The sequence below is a fragment of the Canis lupus genome, chromosome 10 (genome assembly GCF_003254725.2).
Source record: "Canis lupus dingo isolate Sandy chromosome 10, ASM325472v2, whole genome shotgun sequence".
Taxonomy (NCBI): domain Eukaryota; kingdom Metazoa; phylum Chordata; class Mammalia; order Carnivora; family Canidae; genus Canis; species Canis lupus.
Genome location: NC_064252.1, coordinates 56,152,125 through 56,178,787, shown reverse-complemented (window position 1 = coordinate 56,178,787; position 26,663 = coordinate 56,152,125). Strand labels below are relative to the sequence as shown.

The 26,663-nt window shown below is 40.3% G+C and overlaps 1 protein-coding gene and 1 long non-coding RNA gene across 15 annotated transcripts in view; one reads left to right on the top strand and one right to left on the bottom strand.

The window, feature by feature from the left end:
• Positions 1-227: 227 nt before the first annotated feature.
• The window catches only part of ACYP2 (acylphosphatase 2), a 247,932-nt gene continuing 221,496 nt past the window's right edge, over positions 228-26,663 (bottom strand). For all 14 annotated transcript variants that reach the window (XM_025467078.3, XM_049115516.1, XM_049115508.1 and 11 more), the window contains one exon: positions 228-667. In XM_025467078.3, the coding sequence (XP_025322863.1) occupies positions 553-667 (115 nt within the window). In that variant the 3' untranslated portion in view covers positions 228-552. The remainder of the gene's footprint in view (positions 668-26,663) is intronic.
• On the top strand, positions 4,045-7,893 carry LOC112672309 (uncharacterized). The gene is made up of 3 exons (XR_003144183.3): positions 4,045-5,926; positions 6,157-6,230; positions 7,199-7,893. It is a non-coding gene; the product is annotated as an uncharacterized LOC112672309 (long non-coding RNA).

The following is a 26,663-nucleotide window of genomic DNA, read 5'->3' as shown; positions in this document are numbered from 1 at the left end:
CTATACAGAAAAATACGGTTCATAGAAAGCATTAACTAGTATTAACCTATATACTGAATTGTGTCTCAACCAGGATTTTAAAAATTAACTCTTTATTGATACTATTTTATGGTTATATTGATCATCATACATTTATATCTATTGGTTCTTCATATTAAACAAATTACTCAACTAAAATAACAAATTATTATGCAGAAGGTTTTAGAATTCATTTCAGAAAACAATACTTAATTTTTAAATTATGAGCTTTATTTTATGCCTAGCCAAATGACATGTTTGCTAGGACATTCATCAAAGATTTCATGAGACACAAGTTTAAATATTCATATTAAATGTTTTGTAATGACATTTATAATGTTAAGTTTTTACTTTTTAAAAACATAGTTGAGTAAAACTATTTCAGTGTCAGACATTTTTAGTAACACATACTGTGTTGTAGCTTTCAGAACAGAGTTCCTTTTTTAACTTACTCTGCTACTAATATTCTAGTACATAGACTTAAGAATATATAGAGTTTGTTGTGCAATGTAAGCATTAAAATTTTTACTTCTATTAGTATCGGATACTAAAATTCGAGTATTCAACTTTAGAGATGGTTTTTTCATTAGAAAAGTTCGTGCGGTCGATGCGAGAACTGGGACTTCCAACCTTGCTCAGCCAGGACATCCTACAAAAAATAAACAAATAAAACTTAGCATACAGCATACACATGGACTAGCTGAAACGCTCCCACTCTAGGTCACAATGGGGGTTTACTAAGTAATTTTTGCATTTAATGTGAAATACAAATTTTTTGTTGTTGTATACATCATATATACTCATGTATCAGAGTACCAGAGAATTTAATCCATAATTAAATATGGACAAAGAAAAGCTAGTATCAAATTAAGCACAGTAAACTGATGACTTCATATTATTCCCTCCCAAACATCCAAAGCCATTATAATCTAGCTTTTATACATAAAAGGATTGTAAGCATACAAAGTAGTAATAAAAACAATTCACCATTTTTTTTCTCAATACTCAGCACATGGTAGATGGTGTATACATACATATATATTTGTGTAGACTGAGAGAAAATGAAAAAATGTATAAAATGAAATTAGATGAACATATTTTCTTATCTATACAAAAGCCATTTCTTACTACATATATTATCAAAGTGACTATATTTAAAGGGACAAGTTAAATGCTCTGAAACTATTTTTCTGCTTCTGTAGTGTGATTTTTTTTTTTTAAATATTTTATTTATTTATTCATGATAGCCACAGAGAGAGAGAGGCAGAGACACAGGCAGAGGGAGAAGCAGGCTCCCTGCAGGGAGCCCGACGTGGGACTCAATCCTGGGACTCCAGGATCACGCCCTGGCCCAAAGGCAGGTGCTAAACCGCTGAGCCACCCAGGGATCTCCATGGTTTTCTTTATTAGCAATCTGTGTGTCTCATTTAATGCATTTGGATACTTCTCTGAGATGCTTCCTATACAATTCAGGCTTATTTTAATATTGTTGACATTTCAGATATTACTGTTAAAGATCTTCCAGAATCTACCTATTAATAATTAGTTGAGATGACACATTAAGTGGGACGATGGGTAAACAATAAAAGCAGTTTTATACAAGTGACGGCTGTTATGCCAGCATTGTTGTAGAAGTAGTCGACAAGTTCACTGGTATCCCCAAAGTTCTTGCAAGTTACGAAGCTGGTGCCATGCACAGCTGTGTAATATAAGTAACAATCTCATATAACCTTGAATTAAAAATGTTTTGTAGGCTAAAGTCTGATTTGCTGAAAATTACTCTTCATCAGGTTAGACAAGAATTCCTATGACTCAAATTGGAATTGTGCTATTTTTCCCTTTCTTTGGCTCTTGTGACAGTTTACTAGGTAAGGGAAATTTCCATGTTTCTCCCTTTTGGAAGCTAAGCCCAATAACACATCTTATTTTCTTCAACTCAATCTTGAAGTTGCACATATTGATGAATTTCATTTCAGTTATTATGAAAAGGAGCTGATGGCTTCAATTTTACTATACATTTTAGAAATCTTCTCTGAGACAGACTGGAAATAATAAAAGTGAAAATGTACTGAGCACCATTTGCTCAGCGTTGTATTAATTTTTTTTTTTAAGATTTTATTTATTCATGAGAGACAGGGGAGCTGAGACATAGGCAGAGGGAGAAGCAGGCTCCCTGCAGGGAACACTCCCTGAGCTGAAAGTAGATGTTCAACCACTGAACCACTGAGCACCCAGGCATCCCTGTATTAAGTTCTTTAGATAGACACTCAACCCTGTACATTATAGTCCTGGACTATGCTCTCAAGTTACAGATAAGGAAAGAAAGCAGAAGAGTTATGTAATGTGCTCAGGGTAACAGTGATGGTGGTGACAGATGGTCAGATTCTGGATGTGTTTTGAAGGTACAGTCAATAGATTTGCTGACAGATTGGACATGATGTGAGGAAAAGAGAGAACTAAAGGATGACACCAGAGTTGCTGGTGAAAAACTACTTGGTGGTGGTTGTGATTCACTGAAAAGGAGAGACTATGAGAAGAGCAGATGAGGGGTGTAGGGAAAATTAGAATGTTGACTTTGAGCTATCTAGTAGACATCTATGTGAGATGTTGAACAGGCAGTTGGATCTTTGAGGCTGGCTGGAGAAGATGAAGTTTGAATTTGTCTGCAGGTAGCCAGTACTGAAAGTCATAAGATTGGATGCCATCACTAAGAGAATGAATATAGAAAAGGGAAGAGTTTCAAGGACTGTGTCTTTGGTTAGGGCATCCCAAAGTTAAGAGCTCAGAAAGCAGAGAAAGAACCAGGAAAGAAAAGAAGTGTCCAGACAAGCTGGGAGGGCATCCTGGCCCAGGAGTCCAATGGAGCCCTCCACGAGTAGGAAGGTTCAACAGGGTCCCTGCTGCTGGCAGGGCAAGTAAAGTGAGGACTGAGAACTAACCGTTGCATTTGGCAACACACTGGTCACTGATGACCTTGAGAAGAACAGTTTTGGTGGAGTGAAAGCTATATTTGAGCTCAAGAGAGAATGAGAAGAGAACAGTTGGAAACGGTGAATCTGAGACCAGGACTAATGGCCCTATGAGTTGCAATGACTAATCCACCTAGGATGATAACTCAATGTATTTAGCTAGTGGAGAGCCTGGCTACCTACTTGAAGCTGGTCTTCAACACTATTTAAGAACTTCATCAGCTATAAGTATGGCCAAGGAGAAATGATGCCCCTGGTAGGAGCAGAATGGTTGTGCTGTTACATGATTCAGCTGTGTTCACACTGTGTGTTTGTAGCAGATGGAGGGCCAGTTTGTGCCAAGCCTCCAAGATGGTCCCTGTTGCTAGGAACCATCTTGCCTGACTTGTCTATTTACCTTGGAGTGTTCTGGTCACCTGTCACTTTGCAAGCCCTAAGACTTCACTTGTGTGCTGCTCCTGTAATCACCCCTTTATAGATGTGGCTCGGGTCTGGAGATGACAGTTCCAGGAGTTCTGCTAGCTAAAGTGCTCTAGTTTCACTTCTTTGGTCCAAGGAAGGTATTAGTTAAGAACCACATAATTAAACAGTACCAATTGCTGAGTGAAGTAAGTCAATCGGAGAAGGACAAACATTATATGTTCTCATTCATTTGGGGAATATAAATAATAGTGAAAGGGAATATAAGGGAAGGGAGAAGAAATGTGTGGGAAATATCAGAAAGGGGGACAGAACATAAAGACTCCTAACTCTGGGAAATGAACTAGGGGTGCTGGAAGGGGAGGAGGGTGGGGGAGTGGGGGTGAATGGGTGACGGGCACTGAGGGGGGCACTTGACAGGATGAGCACTGGGTGTTATTCTGTATGTTGGTAAATTGAACACTAATAAAAATAAATTTATTTAAAAAAACCAAACAGTACCAATTAATTCATTTTGATTCAATAAATATTTAAGTAGCACTGTATGCAAGGCATATCCTTGATATTGGAATGCATACATGGATATCTAAAATGAAGTGGTTTTTTTTTTTTTTTTTTTTTTTTTTTTCCCCTCAGTAACTCACAAGCTAATGGAAGAGTTTGGAGAATGTTAAAAATAACTATAATTCAGAATGTGAAATGCAATGTGACTTTAACATAAAGCGAAAGGAACTAGATGGGGTTAATTTCTGGACAAGGTACTCAGGGACATCTTTGTGATAGCAGTGGCATTGAAGCTAAGTTTTAAAAATAATACTAGAGAAATTTCCAAATCTTAGAATAAAGAATACCACCTTAAACATGACAGAAAACCGAGAAGCATAGAGGAAAAAATGTTAACTAATTAAAGCTATAAAACTTTTGAATGGCCAAAAAATGTTTTAAGCAAAGCCAAAGCAAACAGCAAACTGGAAAACTTATTTGCAGTTTTCTTACTATAAAAAGAACACTTAAAAATCAATACGTAAAAGACAGCCATCCAATAGAAAAATGGGCAAAGAAAATAAACAGATGAAAGGGAAAGAAATGTAAATGGCCAATAAATATGAGAAAATATTCTCTTACTCATAATTTTAAAAATACCAATCAAGCAAGAAGGAGACACCATCTGTTACTTATGGAAACATGTGAAAATGTGATAATATCTAATAGTGATAGTTAAGGTGTGGGAAAAGAGGCACTTTTCTGGATTGTTGATGAGAATGCAAATTTGTACAGCCTTTTAAAAGGGCAATTTGGAGCCATTTCTCAAATTTGTATATATCCATGACTTATAGACAAGCTGTCATAGGGAGGGGAGCCTGGGATACAGACTCTGAGGTGGAGATAAGCCTGTAGGGATGCTCTCAGGTTAAGAACTATGGGAGGCAAGGAAAGTAGACAGGATTGGACTGAGGGAGAAGTTGGGAGAGGTAGTTTCATTGAAGACCTCAGGTCTTCAGGAGGAGCTCTGAAGCTGGGAAGATCCTTCAGGGTGGTCCCAATTTACAGTGAGAGGGCTGGGTCTTTACACCCCCGGCAGGAGCCAGTCATTAGAGTAGAGCTGCCCAGAGAAGGAAGTGAGACAATTAGTGTGGGGATTTCCTCCTTCTGAGGCAGCTCGAGAAGCAGGCTGATAGCTGAGGATCAGTACTCCGGGCATCTGAAGAAGAGGCCTTCAGTCCTGAAAGGGAGCCTGAGTGGCACATCTCAGCCCTACAGCAGAGAGCCTCACAAGTGGGAAGAAGGAATGAACTGAAGATGTAAGACAGAGAAGTGGTCATTGAGGGGACAAGACCCCAGGGCAGGATGGAGGAAACAGGATCACTAAGTAGATTCATTAGGGTTAGAAAAGAGGACACCTCTTCTCTGTACAGAAGAGAAAGGGTCCAAAAAAAAAAAAAAAAAAAAGCAACTTGGATATGAAGAGAGACTGGCATACGATAGATTCCCTTTTCTTAGGAAAGTAAGGGGTAAGGTAATTTACTGAGAATGAAGGGAGATGAGGTAGGGTTGAGGAATCAGAGTGACAAGGGTGTTGATAACTGCTATGGGAGTTCATTATTGAAGAGTAGGGACAGCCCTTGGAGGGGCTCGAGGGCCAGGAGTGGCACACACACCTGCATGCACCACACTGTGCTTCCTGTCCTACAAGCATGGTGGGACCAATGGGGCCACAGGCTTCTCCACAGAGACATCCCCTCCCAGGGGTAGAGTTAACAGTTCAATCAGATGTTTCCTAGAGTGAACAATGGAAGGCAGGACGCCCCATCCCCCAATCTGGAATGGACTTCCCTTTAGCCAGCTGCAGAGCTGTGGTCTTAGGTTTACTAGAGGGAGGTGAATAAGCCATCTCATTGCAGAGTCTCCGATTTTGGTATCTTTTTATCTCTTCTCTTGGATTGGCCATTTCCTCCAGGGAAGCTGTGTCCAATGTCCTGCCTAGAGTCTATCCATTTGGCTGTGTTCTGGGAAGAAGGGTAAGGCCTCAATATTCACTGTGTAACTTTCACTGAATACCTTGTTTTCAGCACTTTTGTCTTTTTTTTTTTTTTTTTTTTTTTTCCCAGCTGTGCCTAGAAGACCCTCTCCAGAGCATGAAACTCTGGCTTCTGCCTGGCTGGGCAGGGAAGCTGCTCTGCAGAGTGAGGGAGGGAGAGAATAGCTTATTAAACAAATTTTAAATCCCCACCTTTCTGCCCACTTCCAGGGGCTTGACTTGGGGGATTTCCGCTGTTAAAAGGGCCATGTCTCTGCTTTCCCCACCGGATGCTTACCATTCAGGTCAGTGTGACCACCAGCTTGTCTGCTTTCTCATTTCCCAAGTTTTGTTGCCTTGTTTTCCAAAGTTTTATAGCTTTCTCTCCCGTTCTTTGTTCTAGTGGGTGTTTAAACCTTTTTAAAAAAATCTATTTTACTCATACTTAAGTGAAGTTTAGGTGGGAACAGAAGTTAAATGCATATGTTCCCAATGTGACATCTTTAACTGAAAGTATGGCTTCACCCTTTATATTTAAATCTTTAATCCATCTGGAATTACGTGATTGCATGATACAAAAAAGAGGTCTTAATTTTGAATGCTTAGACATTTTCCCCAGCACAACTATTATCATAGACTAAATCTGCGTTTATGTTTGAATCTTTTTCTAGACCTATTTGACTCCATTGATTCCTTTGGTTAATCTGTAAACCAGGACCAAACTCTCTTAATTCTTATAGCCTTAGAATATTTATTAATGCTCAGCAGCCCCTATACTACCCCAACCCCTAACTTAATAATTCTATTTCTAATTGTCCTTGTTTATCTCGAGGTCTACGAGATTTTAGCATAATTTTGTCCAATCCCTTCAAATCCCCTTTAAAAAAAAATCTTAAAATAATTCAGAACTGGCATTCTAACATTTAATCTTGTCAGGAAGAGTAACAATCTTCCCTGCTTTTGTTCAAGTCTTTATGTTCCTCATCAAAATTTTGTAGTTTACTTAATTCAAGTCCTCTTTCCCGCTAAATTAATATGTAAATATATTCTATTTTTCTTGCTGTTTTGAACAAGATGCTTTTTAATCCTTATGGTTTTAAACCGGCACATAGGGAACTAGTGACATCTTCATTGTCATCAGATGCCTTATTGAAGTTTCTTACTAGAATAGTTTTCTTTTCTTGGGGTTCCGAGGTAAACCACCCTATGTAGCTCTCCAGAATTTGTTCTGTTAATCCATTGACTGAATAATTTAAATTATTCTTTATTGTAGGTTATGGAACCACATTTTGGTGACTTCAATGCCTTTGAGAGAATTGCCTTAGTACATCAAGAAAGAAAGAATCATAAAAGTGTTCACTCAGGGGGCCAGCATTCATGGCTCTGGCTTCAGCATATTTTACCTATTAGGTTAGTAGACTCAATAAATACTGAATGGATGGTTGGATGGATGAGTGAATTATATTTGCCTGAGCGACACTGAAGTCTAATAGTTCTGCTGTAAATCTCAGTCTGCTTTGTGTGTATATATATCTTTCAGGTATTTTTATTTAAGGAATATGATCCACTGATAGACTTTAAAAAACAATAAGAAGGTCCAACTCATAAAAATGGAAGGATACCAATGTAAAGTGGAAAATTCTATTAACAGGAGTCATGTTATTTGATCGTGTTCTCCCGTCACTCTAGTATATTTTAAACGCTTGTATGTAGAGATTTTGAAAATGAAACTAATTTCTGTAAAGTTTAATTCTTTTACCAAAATCATGTTGTCCTTAACAATAGAGTAATCATATAAGAGGAAATTTCATTATAGATCTATCCTTTACATGTTTGATGAGGATTATATATTGTTGTAAAGATAATTTTTGTATAGAATGGCAAGACCATGATCTTGCATGCATGTTAAGTATTCTTGAGGCCAATCTTTGTCTGAAAGGAAATAAAACAGTGCTGATAAATGTTAAATGACGAAGAAAAAAATCTATTCATTTAATAAATTAACTGTTGTGTTTTTCCATTCCTACTCAGGCAGGCACCAACTACGGGTCCCCTTGGGTTTCCACAGCACTCTGATTCTTCCGTGCAGATGGCACATATTTAGCTATCAAGTATAGTAAACGCTACACATTTATGGCCTCAGCAGCCAGCAAAGAGGCCAGCTGTGGTCTTTTAAAATGCACTCAGGGATCTACCCTCCTAGAGTCCCTTCCCTGATTGCCCCTATCTAAAAAGGACCTGGCCCCCAACTATTGAGTGCATCATGGGAATTACTACATTCTGCAACTGCTATGTTTATGTAATTCTTGATGTGTTCACTATGTGCCTCCTCCGCATTAGAATGCAAATTCTAAGAAGGCAGAGGAGTGTGACTCACTACTGCCTCCCCAACATCTAGCATGTTGCCTGATGACGATGGGCACGCAATAAAAAACGATACATACTGAGTGAACCCATTTTTGTCACCTGCCAACCTTCTTCAGGTTTACGGCTTCGGTGCATGAGAAAAGGGGCATTCCCAGGGTCGTCTATAGTCCACGCACAAAAGGGAGCCCTGGGCATGACCTTTTAACACTTTGATTTTATCTCACATGAAACCAAACACTCCCATTTTTTATACACTTTGAAAGGTAAACATAGTTGCTCTTATTACAGAAAACTGATAAAATTCATGGCAGTCCCAATGAAATAATACAAGTAATGACTATATTCATCCTCTTAGAGGAAGCTGGAGGTCTGTGGGTCTGACCTAATAACCTGAATGTAAGCATGCGAACTTAGTTTATTTCCAGAATCTGTTCACGTATTTTTGCCAGCCCCCATGTTACTGCAATTCTTAAGTTTACCCATTCTACAAGAAGCACAGTAACTGACTTCACCCAGAGGGCAGAGGGACTATTAGAACACCAGAGGGCCAAGTCCATCCTGCAAGCCCAGTCACCTGACCCACCGCCATTTATGTTCAGGGCACAGTTGGTTGTACATCCTCAGATACTGTACTTATCAAAAATCTTTAGACCCCGTTCTTAGTATCCCAAAGATGTAAAACACCTATTGTCGTAGGTGTATTAATTCAAGATTTTTAAAAAGAAAAGCCCTTTCTTCCCTCATAATCTTGCATGAAAGCTTGATGCCTGTAGAAATGAAGTGCTTCTCTGAAGCAAGGGGGATGGTAGGGGTGAGGTGCAGAACCTCCGCCCTAGGCCTGTTTCCCAGCTCTACCTCCAGCACATCCGGGGAATTCCAAGGGCTCTGAAGAGCCCAGTGTAAAAACTGCCCTATTAACCTATCACGGACGAGGATATAGGGAGTGGAATGTACGCAGAATCTGTCATAAGTAGAAGTGGGAATCAACACAGGACTGTCTCTTCTATTACTCAGGTCATTTAGTGTTTCCTACAAAATGTAGTAAGCTCCTGGCATGAAATGAAAAACTCCATTTAACTAATATCCTTCTTGAAACAAAGAGGTGGAATTAAAGCACTAGAAAGCCAACAGTATTAATAATTCATACCAGTTCTATTTCCTGGGTCTGAAGTAGGACAGAAAAATCCTTTCGGATATCTCTGCAGCGCTGGTGTAAAATGTAGACCATAGCAAGAAAGACAGAAGAGACAGCTAATGAATTAAAAGCAAATGTGGTGCATGCTGGAAAATATTGAGTTGCTTGCCCATTTCAAGCTTTTAAACTAGCATTAATAATGGAAGGAGAGTACACGGTATTTTTGCTATTCTCCGTTCTTAAGCACGTTTCTTATTCAGTTCCATGTGGACAACTAATACCATAGACTTCTTCATTATCAATACAAGCTTTTCAATGGTATTTTACTATACAATTGACTCTTGAACAACATGAATTTGAACTGCACAGGTCCACTTAAATGCAGATTTTGTACAGCACAGTACTCTAAATGTAATTTGTCTTATTTTAATAACCTTTCTAGCTTATTTTAAGAATATAGTATATAATCAGGGGGGTTTGGTGGCTCAGTTAAGCATCTGCTTTTGGCTTGGGTCATGGTCCCAGAGTCCTGGGATCGGGCCCTGCGTCAGGTTCCCTGTGCAGCATGGGAGTCTGCCCCTCTCCCTGCTCATGCTCTCTCACATTCTCTCTCTCAAAATCTTTTTTTAAAAAAATATAGTATATAATCTAACATACAAAATATATGTTAACTGTTTATATTATCAGTAAGGCTTCCTTCCAGTCAATAGTGGAGATTTAGCAGTTAAGATTTTGGGGAATCCAAAGTCATACATGGATTTCCAACTGTCTAGAAGGTTGGCACCCCTAACCCCGGCATTAAATGTCAACTATCAGGTCTCAAATTTCTGTCACATGAGCAGTGAAGAGTTAAGTGATTTTTCAAGGGAATCCCAGCACTTCCATAATTAACCTGAAACCAGATTGCTCCTCCTTAAAATGGGGATAACCCTCACCTTACCGAGTTACTGAATGAATTTAAAAAAATGATTAGAAACTGCCCAGTGCAACATCTGACACACAGTGAGCCCTCAACAGCAGTTATTCCAGGGTAATTGTTCTGTCTTTGCCGAGGATGGTAGAGAGCCTCTTCAGCAAGCTCTGTGACAGTCAGTGTCACCTACTTCTAGTGCAATTCCACTGGGAAAACCTGTTAGGTTCCTGCTCAGCTGTAGTAGGAAAGGGCATGTCATTCACCTCCTCAACTGGGAGAGTCTAGAAGGTCATTGACCTCCTCAGTTGGGAGAGTCTAGAACTACCCAGGCACGAGCTCTGCCCAGGATTCTGAAAGCCAGACAACTGGATCACAGAGCCTGGGAGCAGAAGAGGCAGAAATAGTGAAGGCATGACTGGAACCCCTGGCTTCTCCGCCATACCATGGTTTTGGGGTCAATGAAGTGACATATACCCTCTCCTTTCTGTTTTTTGTGGGGTTTTTTTTGGGCGGGGGGGAGGAAAAGAGTAGCACAGTGGTAATGGAAGTGGACTCTGGGATCAATTCTGCTTGAGTGCGAGTCAGCCACGACTTCCCCACTAGTCACACTGGGCAAGCTTCTTAAACTCTCAGTGCCTCATCTGTGAAATGGACAGTGTGCTGCCTGCCTAAGAGTTGTTACTGAAGATTCAATGAGATAATCTGGAAAGTGTTTAAGACAGCATGCAGAACATAGTAAACACTCCAGTTTTAGCTATTGGATCAGCCAGGGTGCTGTAGCAGGTCATGGAAACCACTGTAGCTATTTTAAAAAAAAAAATTTTTTTATTTTATTTATGATAGTCACAGAGAGAGAGAGAGGCAGAGACAAAGGCAGAGGGAGAAGCAGGCTCCATGCACCGGGAGCCCGACGTGGGACTCGATCCCGGGTCTCCGGGATCACGCCCTGGGCCGAAGGCAGGCGCCAAACCGCTGCGCCACCCAGGGATCCCCACCGTAGCTATTTTACAAAGGAATTTAATGTAGGGAATTAGGTCTTTACAAAATCACTATGAGGGCTGGAGAAACATATTTAGATGGGGCTTTTTTTTTTTTAACATTATGAGTAGTACTTTATATTTTAATATATTTTTAAAATATGAACATTGTTGGAAGTATATATTTGAAATGTTTTCTTTGGTACATATCACCTCTTCATTTCCTTTTATATGTTTTTATTTAAATTCCAACAAGTTAATATACTGTGTCATAGATGGGGCTTGTTGGAGCAATTCTGAAAACTGGTTGGTAAAGTATAAAATGTTAAAACGGTGGTTCTCCTGCAAATATAAAGCAACTTGTGTCAAAGATTTCTATTCAATGAATTAATTAATGACAGAACCTGGAAGATGTTCTGGTTCAAAAGAGAATTCAGAGACATATATGTGCATATATGTGTGTATATACATACACACAATCAGGGATGCTGAATTCAATGGGCTAATAGAAGCAAAACTGGTTGAAATTCTATAGGGTAGGAACATCCAACAGTGCTGTCATTAAGCATCCTCTAGGAGCCATACTAAAGTAAAAATGGTGAAATTAATTTTGAAAGTATATTTTTTAGTCCAATATGTCCAAAATATTACTCTTATAATCCATATAATTTATGAATAAGGTGAGATCTTTTACATATATTTTTATATTGAGACTTTAAATTCTGAAGTGTATTTTATATTTAAAACATATCTCAATTCAAACTTGCCACCTTACAGGTGCTCAATTACCACATATGACTAGGGGCTCCCATATGAGGGTAGTTTTAGAGCAATAAAAAATATGTTTGGGATAATCTTTTTTTTACGGCAAAAGTCAATTCTATATCTACCAGAAAAAAAGTAATTTGCTTTGCTATGAACAAGAAGTATTTGCATTTCTTTGGTTTGCTACAGGTAAATTTCTTCCTTAGAGTTGTAAAATAGCCTAGTTAGTAGATAATCAAAGGTCCACATCTGTATAGATTCAGAAAATTCCTTAAAGTTCCCCTAGACAATACTCAGAACTTCCCTGAAAGACACTCCCTAATCTCCATTGCTAAGCCTTGAACAATTTTCTGTGTGACAAGCCCATGGGGGGAGCTGCTGGGCATCAGGAGACTGTCACCAAAATCACTGTATTGATGAAGGTGCTACGCTAACTGCGTTCCAGGCATCAGATATCCCACCAGGATTTTTGGCTCCAGAATCTCCTAGATTCTCACACCAGCTAAACGGATGACTCAGGCACTTCTGCTTCTCTTTCCACCTAGACCAGTTTCAAATTCAAATTTCACATGAGGACCTCTGATGGATGAAACCTACATCACGTTAGAGACTCTAGCTGCAAGGGAGTCAGAAAAACACGGTTCCTACCTCTTCTTGGCAATAAGGAAAAGGCACGATGAGGAGTTAGGAACCGCGACTAAGCAAGGCAATGTCCCGTGTCTACCATTACTATTATTCAGTGAACAAGAACTTGATGAATTCCTACATTATGGGATACAGAAGATTAGACGTATGTTTTTACTGGTTTGTATAATAGCAATACTTCTGTGGGCTCTTTCAGAGCTAGAGTTCTTCTCAGCATGAGGACAGAATTCCAAGGAACCTACCGACATTGAAGAGTCAGGTGGAAAGGGAGAAGCAGGCAAAGGACAGGAAGGAGGAATGACCAGAGAATGGGGAGATACCCACAAAATGCGGGATTAAGGAAACCTAAGGGTACAGAATATTTTAAGAAGGGGAGAGAAGTCAACTTCCAGATGCTGCTGAGACCTAAGTAAAATATGAGCCGAAAAGCGCTTTGGGGACCTTAGCAGGATTAGCTTCAGTGACGTGGCAGGGGTGGAAGCCAGATTAAAATGCTTTTGGAGTGAGGAGGCAGTGAAGACATGCAGACAGCAAGAATAGATCAATCTTTTGAGCTGTCTGCCTCTGAGGGTGAGGAGACACACAGAGAAGCTTTATACATCTTTAAGGTTCTGTTCTTGGCGAGCAAGCCTGCCTTGATTATGAATTCAGTGCCTTCCAATATGTACGAGTGCTTTGTCCCAGAAGAACAATATTTGAGGAGGATTGTTTTAACAACACACAGTCTAGGGCATTTTCTATTCCAGATATGTTAAAAATCTACTCCTATGTGAAGCCAAATGAAAAGCGAGTTGGCCAGTCTCCCCTGTATTTTCACCCCTCACCCTGACCTTTCCATCTCCTTTCTCCCCCAAAAATGCTCACCAGCAAACTGAGTTTTTGGGGTGATGTCATTAGCTGATAGAGGGCTACTAGATAGTTTAGAGGTAAACACTGACCCACTCAGAGCAGAGGTCATTATTTTATACATTTTTTAAAGCCTTGTTCCTGGCCCTATTTTAGGTTCCCATCTTGGTTTTTTTTTGGTCCTCTTTCATTCTTAAATGTACACGCTCTCATTATAATTTTATATATTGTGACAAATCACTTTAAATCATGTGGGAACACAGTGAGGTATAAACACATAAAACTGAGGGTTTCTTTTTCCTTGCTAATACTATTTCTTTGATTTTATAAAGGAAATTACTGGAAAAGAGGGTAGAGATTTCTTTATGGAGTTTTGCTTTACAATCGACTTTACTAGATACTTTTTCCATTAAAGCGAGGCATGCGATGTTCCAAGGCCATAAAGACATGTATCTTTAGAACAACAGTCTCTGGTGCTGGCTGCCAGTCTGCTAATGGCTCAAATTTGGGTACTAAGAGCTCTCAGCCCTGGCCCCAGGGGATGGGAAGCTTGGGGCTGGGTGGGTCCCCTGAGCGGAGGGTAGCTGGGCACAGCAGTGACTTTGAGCAGGGTGCTGGGTGAGAGCACCCCCCACCCCCACCGCTTTCCTGGGGCTGCTGTGGAGGAGCACCAGTTCTCCCAGGGGAGGCCAATGCCAGTCCAGTGGAAGCCTCACAGAGAGGTGTGTGCACAGGCTTTACCTGACAGTCACTGAAAATAAGTTGTGCAAAACTCCATATAAAGAATAGTTTGAAGGAGAACGGAGAAGCAGGTAATAACACAGAAACTGCTAGAAAAACAAGAAATTTGATGGGTGGAAAATGAGAAACAAAAATTTTAACGGAAAGGAGACTGCTGGGGTGTCTTTTAAGGGTATCATCTGTGACAGCATATTGCACTATATGTTGTAAACCCTAAAGATGGGGGCTTCCAGGTCTTTAAATATTTGCCAAGAAGTCAAAATCCTGAAACTTTTCTTTATTGGGATGTTTCGTAATTAGGGAAATGGCTTATCTTTTTAACCTCTCAGGGTTAAAAAATAAATCTTTTTAGATTCTCATTTTTCCCTAGAAGAGTTTTTATTCTAAGTTCAAGTATGTGACTCAGTTCATAGGGAGGCTCATGATAGGATGTAAGAACGTCATTGAAGTGTCTCAGTTCATAAGTGGCCACCTGTAAGTGGTCCTCGGATATTATACTCTGAGTATTTTTCAGCACTAATGTATTCTTTGCAAATGAATTTTAATCTGTTTTAAGAGCTGCAGAAAGTAGCCATTTCCTCTCAAAAATGTTTTCCTTTTTGTATTCATAAAGATATATGCCAGTTTATTCCTTCCTTTTACAAAAATAAAGAGCAAAATAGAAGATGAAGGAAAAAAATGTATGTATCCTAACAATGATTTTTGGCTGATAGTAAAAACACAGCCATTGCTAAATCCCAACGAATACTTTGGCCTAAATTTTAAAAACTAAAATTGCATGTATTAGTGTCACCCTAATAACAAAAATTTTAAATGGTGTGTGCTTGTTAAAGGACTTTACACTGTGGTATTTTTCATAAAGAAATCTTATGAATAGCTTGATGAATCTTAGACAAATAAAAGGACATCATCCATATATTCAAGTTGCTTATCTAGTGGGAGGTGACAAGGGGAAAGAACAGATTATAGGCTGAGAGGGGGAAGGGAGAAGAAAATGTAATGGAAGATGCTCAGAGACAGGTAATGATCCCTCTCTAAAGTAAAATTCTTCATCATGTTACTATTGCATTCTAAGATGTGCTCCGTTCCTCTGACACCATTAATAAAATGATCAAAGAACGTCTAGTCACCAGGATCAAAATGCGATTTAATTAATTATATTACATCTTCCTCTGTTGAATCGAAAGCTTCTTAGAGAGTAGATGGCTGTCTTATTTAGTTTTCCAAATGACTTTTAGATGAAGCTGCTCAAACCGGGCATATAAACCCACACTCTCCAGAGTGATATGCTTGCACTTAAAGAGAATTAAAAGTCTGAGGTTTCAGAAGTTACAATCACGAAGCTAAAGTCAGAAGATAGGTCCTACTGTGGAAGAAATTGGCCTCCCTGACATTGGATCAAGAAAGTGCTCTTTGGGCCTGGCAATCAGCCAATTGAAGACTAATGTTTGAGAGCCTCTTCTAATTAGACACTCTTTCCTGCTACAGTGAAACTTGGATCACAGATAGAAAGAAATTAGCAGCTTCCTCTAGAATCCTATGAGGCATCATTACCTTGGTGGAGACGCCAACAGTCTTCAGTGGTCTAGGAAATTGATCCTAAAAGCTTTCTCTGAAATGGTCAAGTTTAAGGGCACAAATAAATGCTAACCAAATTCACAGATCAATTTATAAAACAAATTACCATGTATTGATTTATATTGGGTGCTGTATTTGTCAAATAGATCATCCATTTGTGCAAGAATTTTTCAACTGAGGAAGTGTGCTGAAATGGAATTACATTAGGTTTTTTTTCTCCAGGCTAGGCAGATTTCGGCCTCGAGAATCTATACTGAGAGTCCCTTCTTCCGTAGGAAACACTGAACAAGTGATAATGCAGACCGCCTTTTTACAAACTCTCCATCACCTGCTGCTTTTCACTTAGCCCATCATTGCTCCAGACAGGTTAATGAGGCTACGGTTTTCTTTATGCCTACTTTGTTCCTGTCCTGAGCACATTCTCTGGTCACCTGGGTTATATTGAAACACATTCCAGGCTGTTCTTGTTTTTAGGGCAAAGACAAGAAAAAAACAATCACCTACTGTACCATATTTGCAAACTACATCATAAGACAGTTTGTTTTGAAAGAGCCGATTTTGTTTCCATTTTGGAAGGCAGCATTTCTGCTATTTTCTCTAGGTCTGGAAAAGGTAAGAGAACTGGAGCCCTTTCTAACCAGTGGCCACAGAAGTTGTAGGTGACTGCAATGCCCCTTTGTCACAGAGAATTATTCAGAAAGGGAATGCACTGAAGGGTCCTAATGGTCTCCATGGTAATCAAGCAATACTACTCTCATGGCAACATAGAAGGTCAGCGTGCTGTGTCAGGGAATGTTTCCATTATCATGGTTGCTACTCAAACTACCCTCAAACCTAGAGGCTTGAAACAGTATGTATCCTGCTATTAATCTGAAGTTTTGGGCAGAGAGAGCCCATCTCTGCCTCACTTCATGGGGAACAAAGCTCAAAAGCAGAGGATGGGAATCACTGGAAGGCTCAGCCACTCAAAGGTGTGGCAGGTGATCCTGGGAAAACTCAATCAGCTACAGTCTGGAAAAGCCGGGCTCCTCAGGCTCTCCAGCAGGGTGGCTTCAGGGCAGCCAGATTTCATACACTCATGTCAGCTCAGGAATCCAAAAGCAACATGTCAGAGAGAGTGCCAAGTGGAAGCTGCACGGTCTACTCTAACCTCGTCTCCATAGACCCTCTGTGTCACCTCCGCCGCGTTCTCTGATAGAAGCCAATCACCAAGGCTTCTCCATATTCAGGGGGAGAGAAATTAGGCCCCAATCTCAGTGAGATGAAAGGCAAAGAATCTGTAAGCTTGTTGTAAAATTACCACAATAACTTTGTATAGCTGAAGAATTACAGGAAAATATACCATTATTTACTCATTCATTCAACAAATAACCTATAGAACTTTTACTATAAACTAACTTAACTTGGCCTTCTTAAAAGATCCTAAATATTCTAACCTGAGACAACTTCTATTCGGACATGATTTATGCATCAGGAAGGATGTATTTTATTTCAGGCCTGTCATATCAAAGTATTCAAACCAGCACAAAATATCAGATGATGAAAATCATCCATTTGGGGAGGAGTGTAATCTCAGCATAAATGGGTTTTTATTGGAACTCATTAAAAACCTGAGAAAATAAGAGTACAAATCTTCATCAGACACAAATATATTCTAGAAAATGTATTTCTTGAACACATTTGTGTAAAAGCAAATCAACTTTTCTACTAACTTTATCATTTTAGTGATTAATATATAAGAAAAGTTTTCCTTGACATTCCAAATATTCCAAATCATCTAGTATGTGAAAGGAAGGTTGTTCTCTGATAGATAAAAGATAAAATATGGAATACACTGGTGAATGTATTGAACAGGAATAGATTCGGCTACGAGGCACAGTGACTTAACAAGGGAGATCTTCACTTCTCCGTCATGGGAGCCTGGAGGCAGGTAGTCCAGCACCGCTGTGACAGCTCAAGGACCCTCAGAGCCTTTACAGGTTTCTACTCAGCTAGCTCTGGGATGCTGTCCTCATCTTCCTCAGCCAAGACGGACACTAGAGCTCCAACCATCATAGTTATATTCTAGGCAGCAGAATGGGAGAAAGGGCAAACAAAGGGAAAGAGAACTGGTGTCTTAAGGTAAATTGTCTTAAGATATGGTTTGTAAATATGGTACAATAAGTGAATGTTTTCTAGAAGCAGCCACACAATACTTCTGATTACATTTTATTGGCTAGAACTCAGCTACAAGAGAGAAAGAAACGTAAGCATTGTTGGCTTTATCCTGAGTGGCCATGGGCCCAGTCAAAGTCACTAGCATCATAGTAGAAGAAGGGAAGGATGCTTCCTGGAGGGCAGCTAGCAGTCCTAGCCACAGGGAGGAAATCAAGTGCTCTCTTTCGTGCATGTTAAGCATGAGATGCCACTTAGACATTTGAGTAAACAATAGTATCTACAAATTGGGAATTTAGGGGAAAGACTGAGCCAGGGTAAAAAATTGGGTACTTGTTGGCCTACAAATGATAGTACCATGGGGCCAGATGGCAACACACGGGGAATGAATGGAGACAAGGGAGAGAAGTGGCTGCCAGCAGAAGAGGCTGAGAGAACACGGTGAGAGACAGGAGAAGAACCAGGAGACTCTGGCATCTTGGAATCCTGGGGAAGAAAGGAGCTCAAGCAGACTGGAGTCCCCACAGTCTCCCAGGCTGCGAGGAGTTTAAGTAACACAAGGCCTGAGAACGGATGACTGAATTTGGCAAGAAGGCGATCCCGGAGCCCAGATGTGGCTGGTTACAGGGCAGAAGTGGAGAGCAAAGCCTTCTGGGAGGGGCGAATGGGAGCTAGGAGGGGGAGGGAGTACAAGCCATCAGAATCTAGAGCTTTCTCCAGGAAACGGGCTGTAAAGGGCAATAGCTGGAGAGGAACATGGGATCTAGGGAAACCTTTTAAAAGCAGGATTGTACGTAACAGAACATATTTGCCTATGGAAATGAACTAACAGGAAAGCAAAAGGTGATGATGTGGAAGAAAGGGATAATTGCAGTAGAAAACCAGGGTCCAGTGTACACGTCGAGACAAGACGACTATAGAAAGGATAGGCCAGCTGAGACAAGAGGGTGAGGGAAGAGACAGAGAAATCAAGGCAAAATATGTGGGGAATGGATTCTGACAGTGGAATCAAAGAGCAAATACTCAAAAGACAAAGATGATTCATCTTAAGGGCCACCCAGGATTGACTGGTGGTGGCTGCCTGGGGATCCGTGTTGAGTAGACCTGGAGAAGCCTTATCCACCTCGGGGCTGGAGGGGCAGTGCATGTGCTCCCCAATATTCTGACCTGAAATGCGTAGTAACCTACTTTTGAAAGTGTTTTTATTTTTTAAAGTAATCTCTATGCCCTACATGGGGCTCAAACTCATGACCCCAAGATCAAGAGCCACATGCTCCACAGACAGAGCCAGCCAGGCACCCCTTAGTAGCCTTCTTTTCACACTGATACTTTTTCACAAAGTTCAATCATACTATAAGTACTGTTGTAATCTTTTCTGCTTAATAATATGAAGAGAATTTGCTTTTATGTCAATGGATCAATACCTACATCAATTTTGTTTTTCTTTTTTAAGATAATTTATTTGAGGAGAGAAGGGGGGAGGAACAGAGAGAGAAGCAGACTCCCCCCTGAGCAGGGAGCTTGATATGGGGGCTCAATCTCAGGACCCCAGGATCATGACCTGAGCCAAAGGCAGATGCTTAGCTGACCAAGCTCCGCCCCCCCCCCCCCCCCCCGCCAGGCACCCTTCTATATCATCTTTTTAAATGTCCCTCAAGTCTTGCATTATAGGGGCGGATGCTATCATACTTACATCCTATTGTTGGAGATTCAAGTTGTTCCCATTTCAAAAATAAATATCTACTTCTAAAACTCCTTCTACTAGATTACACTGACTTTGTGATCTGGAAGGCACTGTGGTTTAAAAGGTTTAAAAGGATGTGGTTTAAAAGGATGGGCTGTTGAGCTGGAGCCTGATTCAGGCCCCTGGGATTCAAATGACTGCCTTAGTTCCTAGCTGTGCAGCCTTGGGTAAATTACTTATCTGTGTCTCAGTGTCTTCATCTGTAGGACGGGGTTAATGATACCTCTACCATATACAGTGATATGAAGATGAAAGGAGATAATACATATAAAGCACTAAATACCACGCTTAGGGCATGGAAAGCATGCAATAAAGGTTAGCTTGTGTAAATGAAGGAGATTTGGGGCAGCCCAGGTGGCTCAGCAGTTTAGTGCTGCCTTCAGTCCAGGGCGTGATCCTGGAGTCCCAGGATCGAGTCCTACGTGGGGCTCCCTGCATGGAGCCTGCTTCTCCCTCTGCCTGTGTCTCTGCCTCTCTCTCTGTGTCTCTCATGAATAAATAAATAAAATCTTTAAACAAAAATAAATGAAGGAGATTCATGTCTGTCTACTCTATCCTCGGAGCCCAGCCCAGGGGCTAACAAGGAGATGTTCAATAACCCTGCTGAATGAGTGATTTGTCCACAAGATCTTAAGTAACAGTATTAAAAGGTAAAAGGTTATGATCCTAGTCACAGAGATAAGGAAAACCAGGGTCGATTGTAGAATCCTGAGCCAAGATATATGCAGTTAACAGAGGGTTTATGTATAAGAATTATTTGGATAATTTTTTTTCTTATTTATTTTCATTCATTCATCAGGATAAAACCTAAAATATACATCACTGAATTGAAAACACCATTTTGAAAAATATAAAGACTGCACATCAGTAGAGGTGCTATTATTTCACAATGCTGTGGTCTTAAATATGTGAATGGTTGTTAGAAATAATATTTTAATTCCTAAGCTGTTAATTAAAACAGTAATACCTGCTTATCAAAAAAATCTCAGATTTACAAGATACAAGTATATGAAGCAGAAAGTGAAAGCTCCCCTTCATCACCTCCCAGCCCCACTCTTAGATGTTGCCACCCTCTGAGGTACAGTCCGAGGGGGGTATGCACCCCATTCCTGTGCATATAGAGATTCAAGTATACACAAAACTTGATGTGCAGATACCCATACACAGAATCATCATCTGATCTTAAGTCACAAAATGATGTTCTTTTTTTAAGATTTTATTTATTTTTTTGACAGAAAGAACACAAGCAAGGGGGAGTGGCAGGCAGAGGGAGAGAGAGAAGCAGGCTCCCAGCTGAGCAAGGAGCCCAGCCACAGGACTCCATTCTAGGACCCTGGAATCAGGACCCCAGCCCAAGGCAGATGCTCAACCAACTGAGCCAGCCAGGGACCCTCTACTTTCTTATTAAAAACAAAACCAAACCAGCTTCTAAATGATTTCTTTCAGAAAAGATTATCACCAGTCTGGTGTTTTCATTTGCTGAAGTTCATTTCTAGTGGTGTCTATGCCTGGGAGTGACCAACTCAGTACAGTTAGTTAATCCCTTAAAAACAAGTCAAATGTTTTTGTTCTGTTAATAAGGAAGTGCTTTTCCTTAGACATTCATAGGAATATATGAGGCAAGGGGGCGGGGGTGGGTGTGGAGACACAATACCAGAACTAAGAACAAATCAGGGAGAACTGTGCTCCAGTTCAGAATTAATTTCCAGGATCTTGAAAATTAACCACAAACAGGGTGATCTGCCTGCCACAGAGTGAAGGCAAGTCCGGAGCAGGCAAAGGACACAAAGGAGGATTGTGAGCCAGGTTGGGAACTGCTGAAATTCCCAACACGAACACACGAACACTGATTTTTAGTTTCTCATCATCCCTGCTAGTCATTTATTGCTGGAGTTGTTTTATTTAAAGCCCCTGATCCCCACCCCCAACAGACAGGGGAGTGTAACTCATCTTGGGATTTAGAGTTGTATTCTAAAGGAAATTGTGAAGGATTTGGAGAACTTGGATATTCTTCTGTTGTTCTTTCATAAGAGATTTTGATTTACTATAGAAGTCAAATTTTTGAGGCAAAAATACTCAAATTAACATGAATTTCATTTCCAAGGGAACTGGGGTCTCCTGCATAATGAATTATGAATAAAACCACATAAAATGAATAGCAACAGTCACTTCAGCTCCTTTGTGGAAGGAGATAGGATAGAAATAAGTTAACGTATAAATGAAAAAATGAAAATAAACAGTAATGAAGTTTGCTAATTATGATGCTTGCTTCTGTTGTAAAGTCATTCATCCTAAAGAAGGAAATAATTAGTGGGTAGGCTACAATTACTATTTTTATAACTCTTTTTTGTTCAGACATATTTCTGTTCAAACTGAATTTGTATAATTAGGAAAAAGCTGAACTCGGTAAAGCATGTTCTATTAATCATATAGGTTCTATGTCACTTGGATCTGTATTTAACTCCTCAGGAAATGGTTCCACAGTCAAGGCCGGCTTGCTGATTCTCTCACCAGGAGTTAAGCCACTGTCATTTAAAAAAATATGGGGACGCTTGGGTGGCTCAGCCAGTGAGCGTCTGCCTTTGGCTCAGGGCTTGATCTTGGAGTTCCAGGATCGAGTCCCACATCGGGCTTCCTGCAAGGATCCTGCTTTTCTCCCTCTGCCTCTCTCTCTGTGTCTCTCATGAATAAAAAGATAAAAGAATATGGTTCTGATTTTGTCTTTTTAATTTTCCTTCAGGATACCAGAGCCTAGAACCAACTTCTACATCACACACACACACACACACACACACACACAATTGAGCACATGGGTCTCACCAACCCAAGCTCTGATGACTTTTGTTATGTGATTTCTTCACCATCTAGTTCCGAGGAGACGGGGAATCCTAAAAAAGTGAAGTTTGGTCTAGTCCCCAAACTCGGCCCATTCTTACTTTTCCTGGGCATTATTAGGCTAATACGGTACTTCTCAGCCTATTGATTGAGACACTGGTATCCACATAAGATCCACTGACAGCGTCCTATCCATGTGCACTATCATAGCACCCCTGTTTTACTTTGCACATGGTGCTTAATTTTTTTTTGGTGCTTAATTTTTTTTAAAGATTTTATTTATTCAGAGAGAGAGAGAGAGAGAGAGGCAGAGACATAGGCAGAGGGAGAAGCAGGCTCCATGCAGGGAGCCCGACATGGGACACGATCCCGGGTCCCCAGGATCACACCCTGGGCTGAAGGTGGCACTAAACTGCTGAGCCACCCGGGCTGCCCATGGTGCTTAATTTAATGAACTGAATCAAATAAGGTATCTGGATAGGATTTAGCAATCCCATTCCTGGGTGTCTCTCCTAAATGATTGAAATAGAGATCTCAAAGAGATATAGCATTCCCAACTTCACTGAAGCACTCTTCACAGGAGTCAGGATATGGAAACAACCTAAATGTCTGTTGACAAATGAATGGATGAAGAAAGATGGATGAATGGGTAAAGAACATGTGGTATACACATACAATGGGATATTACTCAGCCTTAAAAAGAAGGAAATTATGCCACCTATAACATGGATAGACCTTGAGTACATTGCACTAAGTGAAATGAATCAGTCACAGACTAATACTGCACCATTCCATTCATATGAGGGGTCTAAAATATAGCTAAACTCATAGAATCAAAAAGTAGAATGATAATTGTTAGGATCTGAAGGGAGTAGGGAATGGGGAGTTGCTAATCAGTTGCCATAACATTTCAGGCAAGATGCATACATTTTAGAGATCTGCCGTACAGCATTGTACCCGTCATCAATAATACTGTATCACACACTTAATAGATTTAAGGGGGTACCTCTCATGTTAAGTGTTCTTACACACACACAAAAGTAATCTGGCATCCAAAGCATCAGAATATATCCAAATGTCAGGAGAAGGGACTTGTGCCCTGATTTCTGAGCTGCAGTGACAAGGTTAATTATAATTAGATTCTAATACTAAGTCATATCAACGGAGACTAATCAGTCATTGAGTCGAGGTAATAAACTGGAGTCAATAACATAGACAGTAATGTACTTTAGAAAAGTGCTCTATTTTTTAAATGTTTTTGGTTATGTTATTTCATTTAAACCTCCAACTTCTCTCTCAGTAAGATATTATTTCTATTTACATATGAAGAGACCTGGGCTCAGAGAGATAAATTCCTCTCCCTCTTGGTGATGTCTCCTTTTCCACTTGACTTTTAAACACCTTCCCCCAGTCCAAGTCCCTGCTCCGCTGTGTCGGGTATACTTGGACCCAAGCTCGAGCTTGCTAATAAACCCCCGTGTGCTTGAAAAAATAATAATAAATAAACAAACACTTTCACCCTATGATCCTGACACCTGGTAGATCCCCTTCAATCAATCAATCAATCAATCAATCAATCAATCAAGCTAACCATTTAATGAAACATAAACCCACTTTCCAGTTACCATCTCATTTCTGTTTTTCTCTCAATTTTCTCTTTTGTGTCTTAAGAGTAAAATCTGTTCAATGCCTCTTCCCTACTCCTCATTAACTCTTCAACCCATAGAAAGTGGCTTTTAAGTAGGGTACCCTCCACTAAAGCTGTTCTCAGCAAAGTTATCAGAGTCCTGCGTATCACTAAATCCAAAGCATCATACATTTTTTTGCTGTTTCCTTACTTGACAATTTCTCCTCCTCTCAGGCCTAGGCTTCTGGGACACCACACTTTTGTCTTCCTCCCACATCTCCAGGTGATCCTTCCCAGGGAGAGATCCTCTTAACTTTGCTAAATCCTTACTTACATCTGATCCTTAGGCTTCCTCTCCTAATCTTATGTTCTCTAAGCTCTATCCACTCTTTGAATGATTTCATCTAAACCCAGATTTAATACAAAAGTTCCAGATTCATATACTCCTCTGCCTACTGTCACCACTCGATTGCGCCATATCTACCTCCACTCACACCTCCCTTACCCAAAATGCTCTTCCTCCCACATTGTAAAACTTGACAGAACCTGGGGAGTCAAAGACTCTTAACATTCCTGCATAGTCAGTTGTGTCCTGTTGACTCTAGCAGTCTTTTCATCTCTCCTGCTCATTTTTATTATTTATTCATGAGAGACACATGACTTGACTTACATCAGGCTCTTGTCTACTTGCCAGGTATACAGCTGAAGATTGGCTCTGAGTCTTGGGGCCATTACTCAGCAGGTGCAGTGAAAAGATTTGATATTTGTCACCTTCCTATTACAGTGTTTGGCTCTGAACAACAACTATTGCTGGAAGATTAGGGGCAGGGAGGTGCTTGCTCAGGAATAGAAAATTATAAACCACAACGTTTGCATTTCATCTTCACCACAGTTGAATTTTATCTTCAAATAGCCACAAAAGAGGATGCGGTGTCAAGTACAAACCAATGAACAAATAGTTAGAGATCTCTCCAGTCACCTGTATTAGGTATCTGGGTTACAAAGACAAATATGGCATGGTTTCTCTACCCAACAGACTCACAGTCTAGTGGGAAAAGCAAATGATTAGAATTCAGCATGATAAATGTGATAACCAAGGAATGTATGAAGCATTGCATGAGCGCAGGAGAGTTCTCATTCTGCCCTTATTGCAGTAAGCACATAAGGTGGTGGAGGAGGGAGTGACATCCTGCCTGAGGAGAAAGAGTAGGGCTTCCAGAAGATGTAAAAATGTTCTCTCTCACAGAAACCTTAGGGGACTGTAGCTCTGCAAACTGACAGCCAGCTGTTTTCGCAAGTTACACAACCTAGGTGATTCCCAATCTCTACATCTCTAAAATGAAAAGGCTGGTTTGAATCAGAGGTTGGCAAACATTTTCTATAAAGGGCCGGATAGTAAACGTTTCAGGTTTTGTGGTCCATATAGTCTGTCACAACTACTCAACTCTGCTCTTGTAATGCAAAAGCAGCCATGGACATTACATAAACAGATGGGCCTGGCTGCTTTCCAATACAACTTGATTTACAAAAACAGGCAGTGGGCTGGATTTGGCCTATGGAATGTAGTTTGCCTATGCTCTGTCTCAATTATCTTTAAGATGCCTTCTAAATTTACCATTCTATTGGTTCCTGAAATGGTAGTTCTCAAAAACTTGATATACTTGATATTTTTTAAATATACTTTTGTTGTGACTGGTTAGGTCAGTAAGTTTAAGTCAGGGATCCCTGGGTGGCTCAGTGGTTTAGCACCTGCCTTCCACCCAGGGCGTGATCCTGGAGTCCGGGGATTGCGTCCCACATCGGGCTCCCTGCATGAAGCCTGCTTCTCCCTCTGCGTGTGTCTCTGACCCTCTCTCTGTGTCTCTCATGAATAAATAATAAAAAATAAAATAAAAATAAAGTAACATTAAAAATAAGATTTGAAGTTCAACTTATTGTGGGTCAATTAGCTTCTCTGTTTCATGACCACAAGCCACACTGGGAACTTTAACAGATTCATGGTCCTGCCTGGAGTCCAGTAAGGCAAGAATGACAAGGCAAATGTCATCCTTTCCAGCTTCTAAGAATATCCCCCCCCCCAACACCTGCTCCACTAGTGATTGTGCAAAACTCCCCTTTACATGTATATCAGCACCAGTGAGTTCATTTCAAAAGAGCAACTTACTTTCAAGAAAAGTTATCAATGTAAAAGCAGGCTTTGGGCATCTATAGGTCAATAGGAATGTCTCATCACCTTTTCATTAAACCAGATTCGTTTTTATGGCTGCTAAACAAAAGTATGGTACAAAAGCATGCTGTTATGCACCTAAGCTAAAGCAGAATCAGGAAACTACAGGGCATGGATACCGACAATCCTCCCTGCTTCCTCCCTTTCCTTTGGTAGACATTACTACTAAATTCTAGCACTTTTC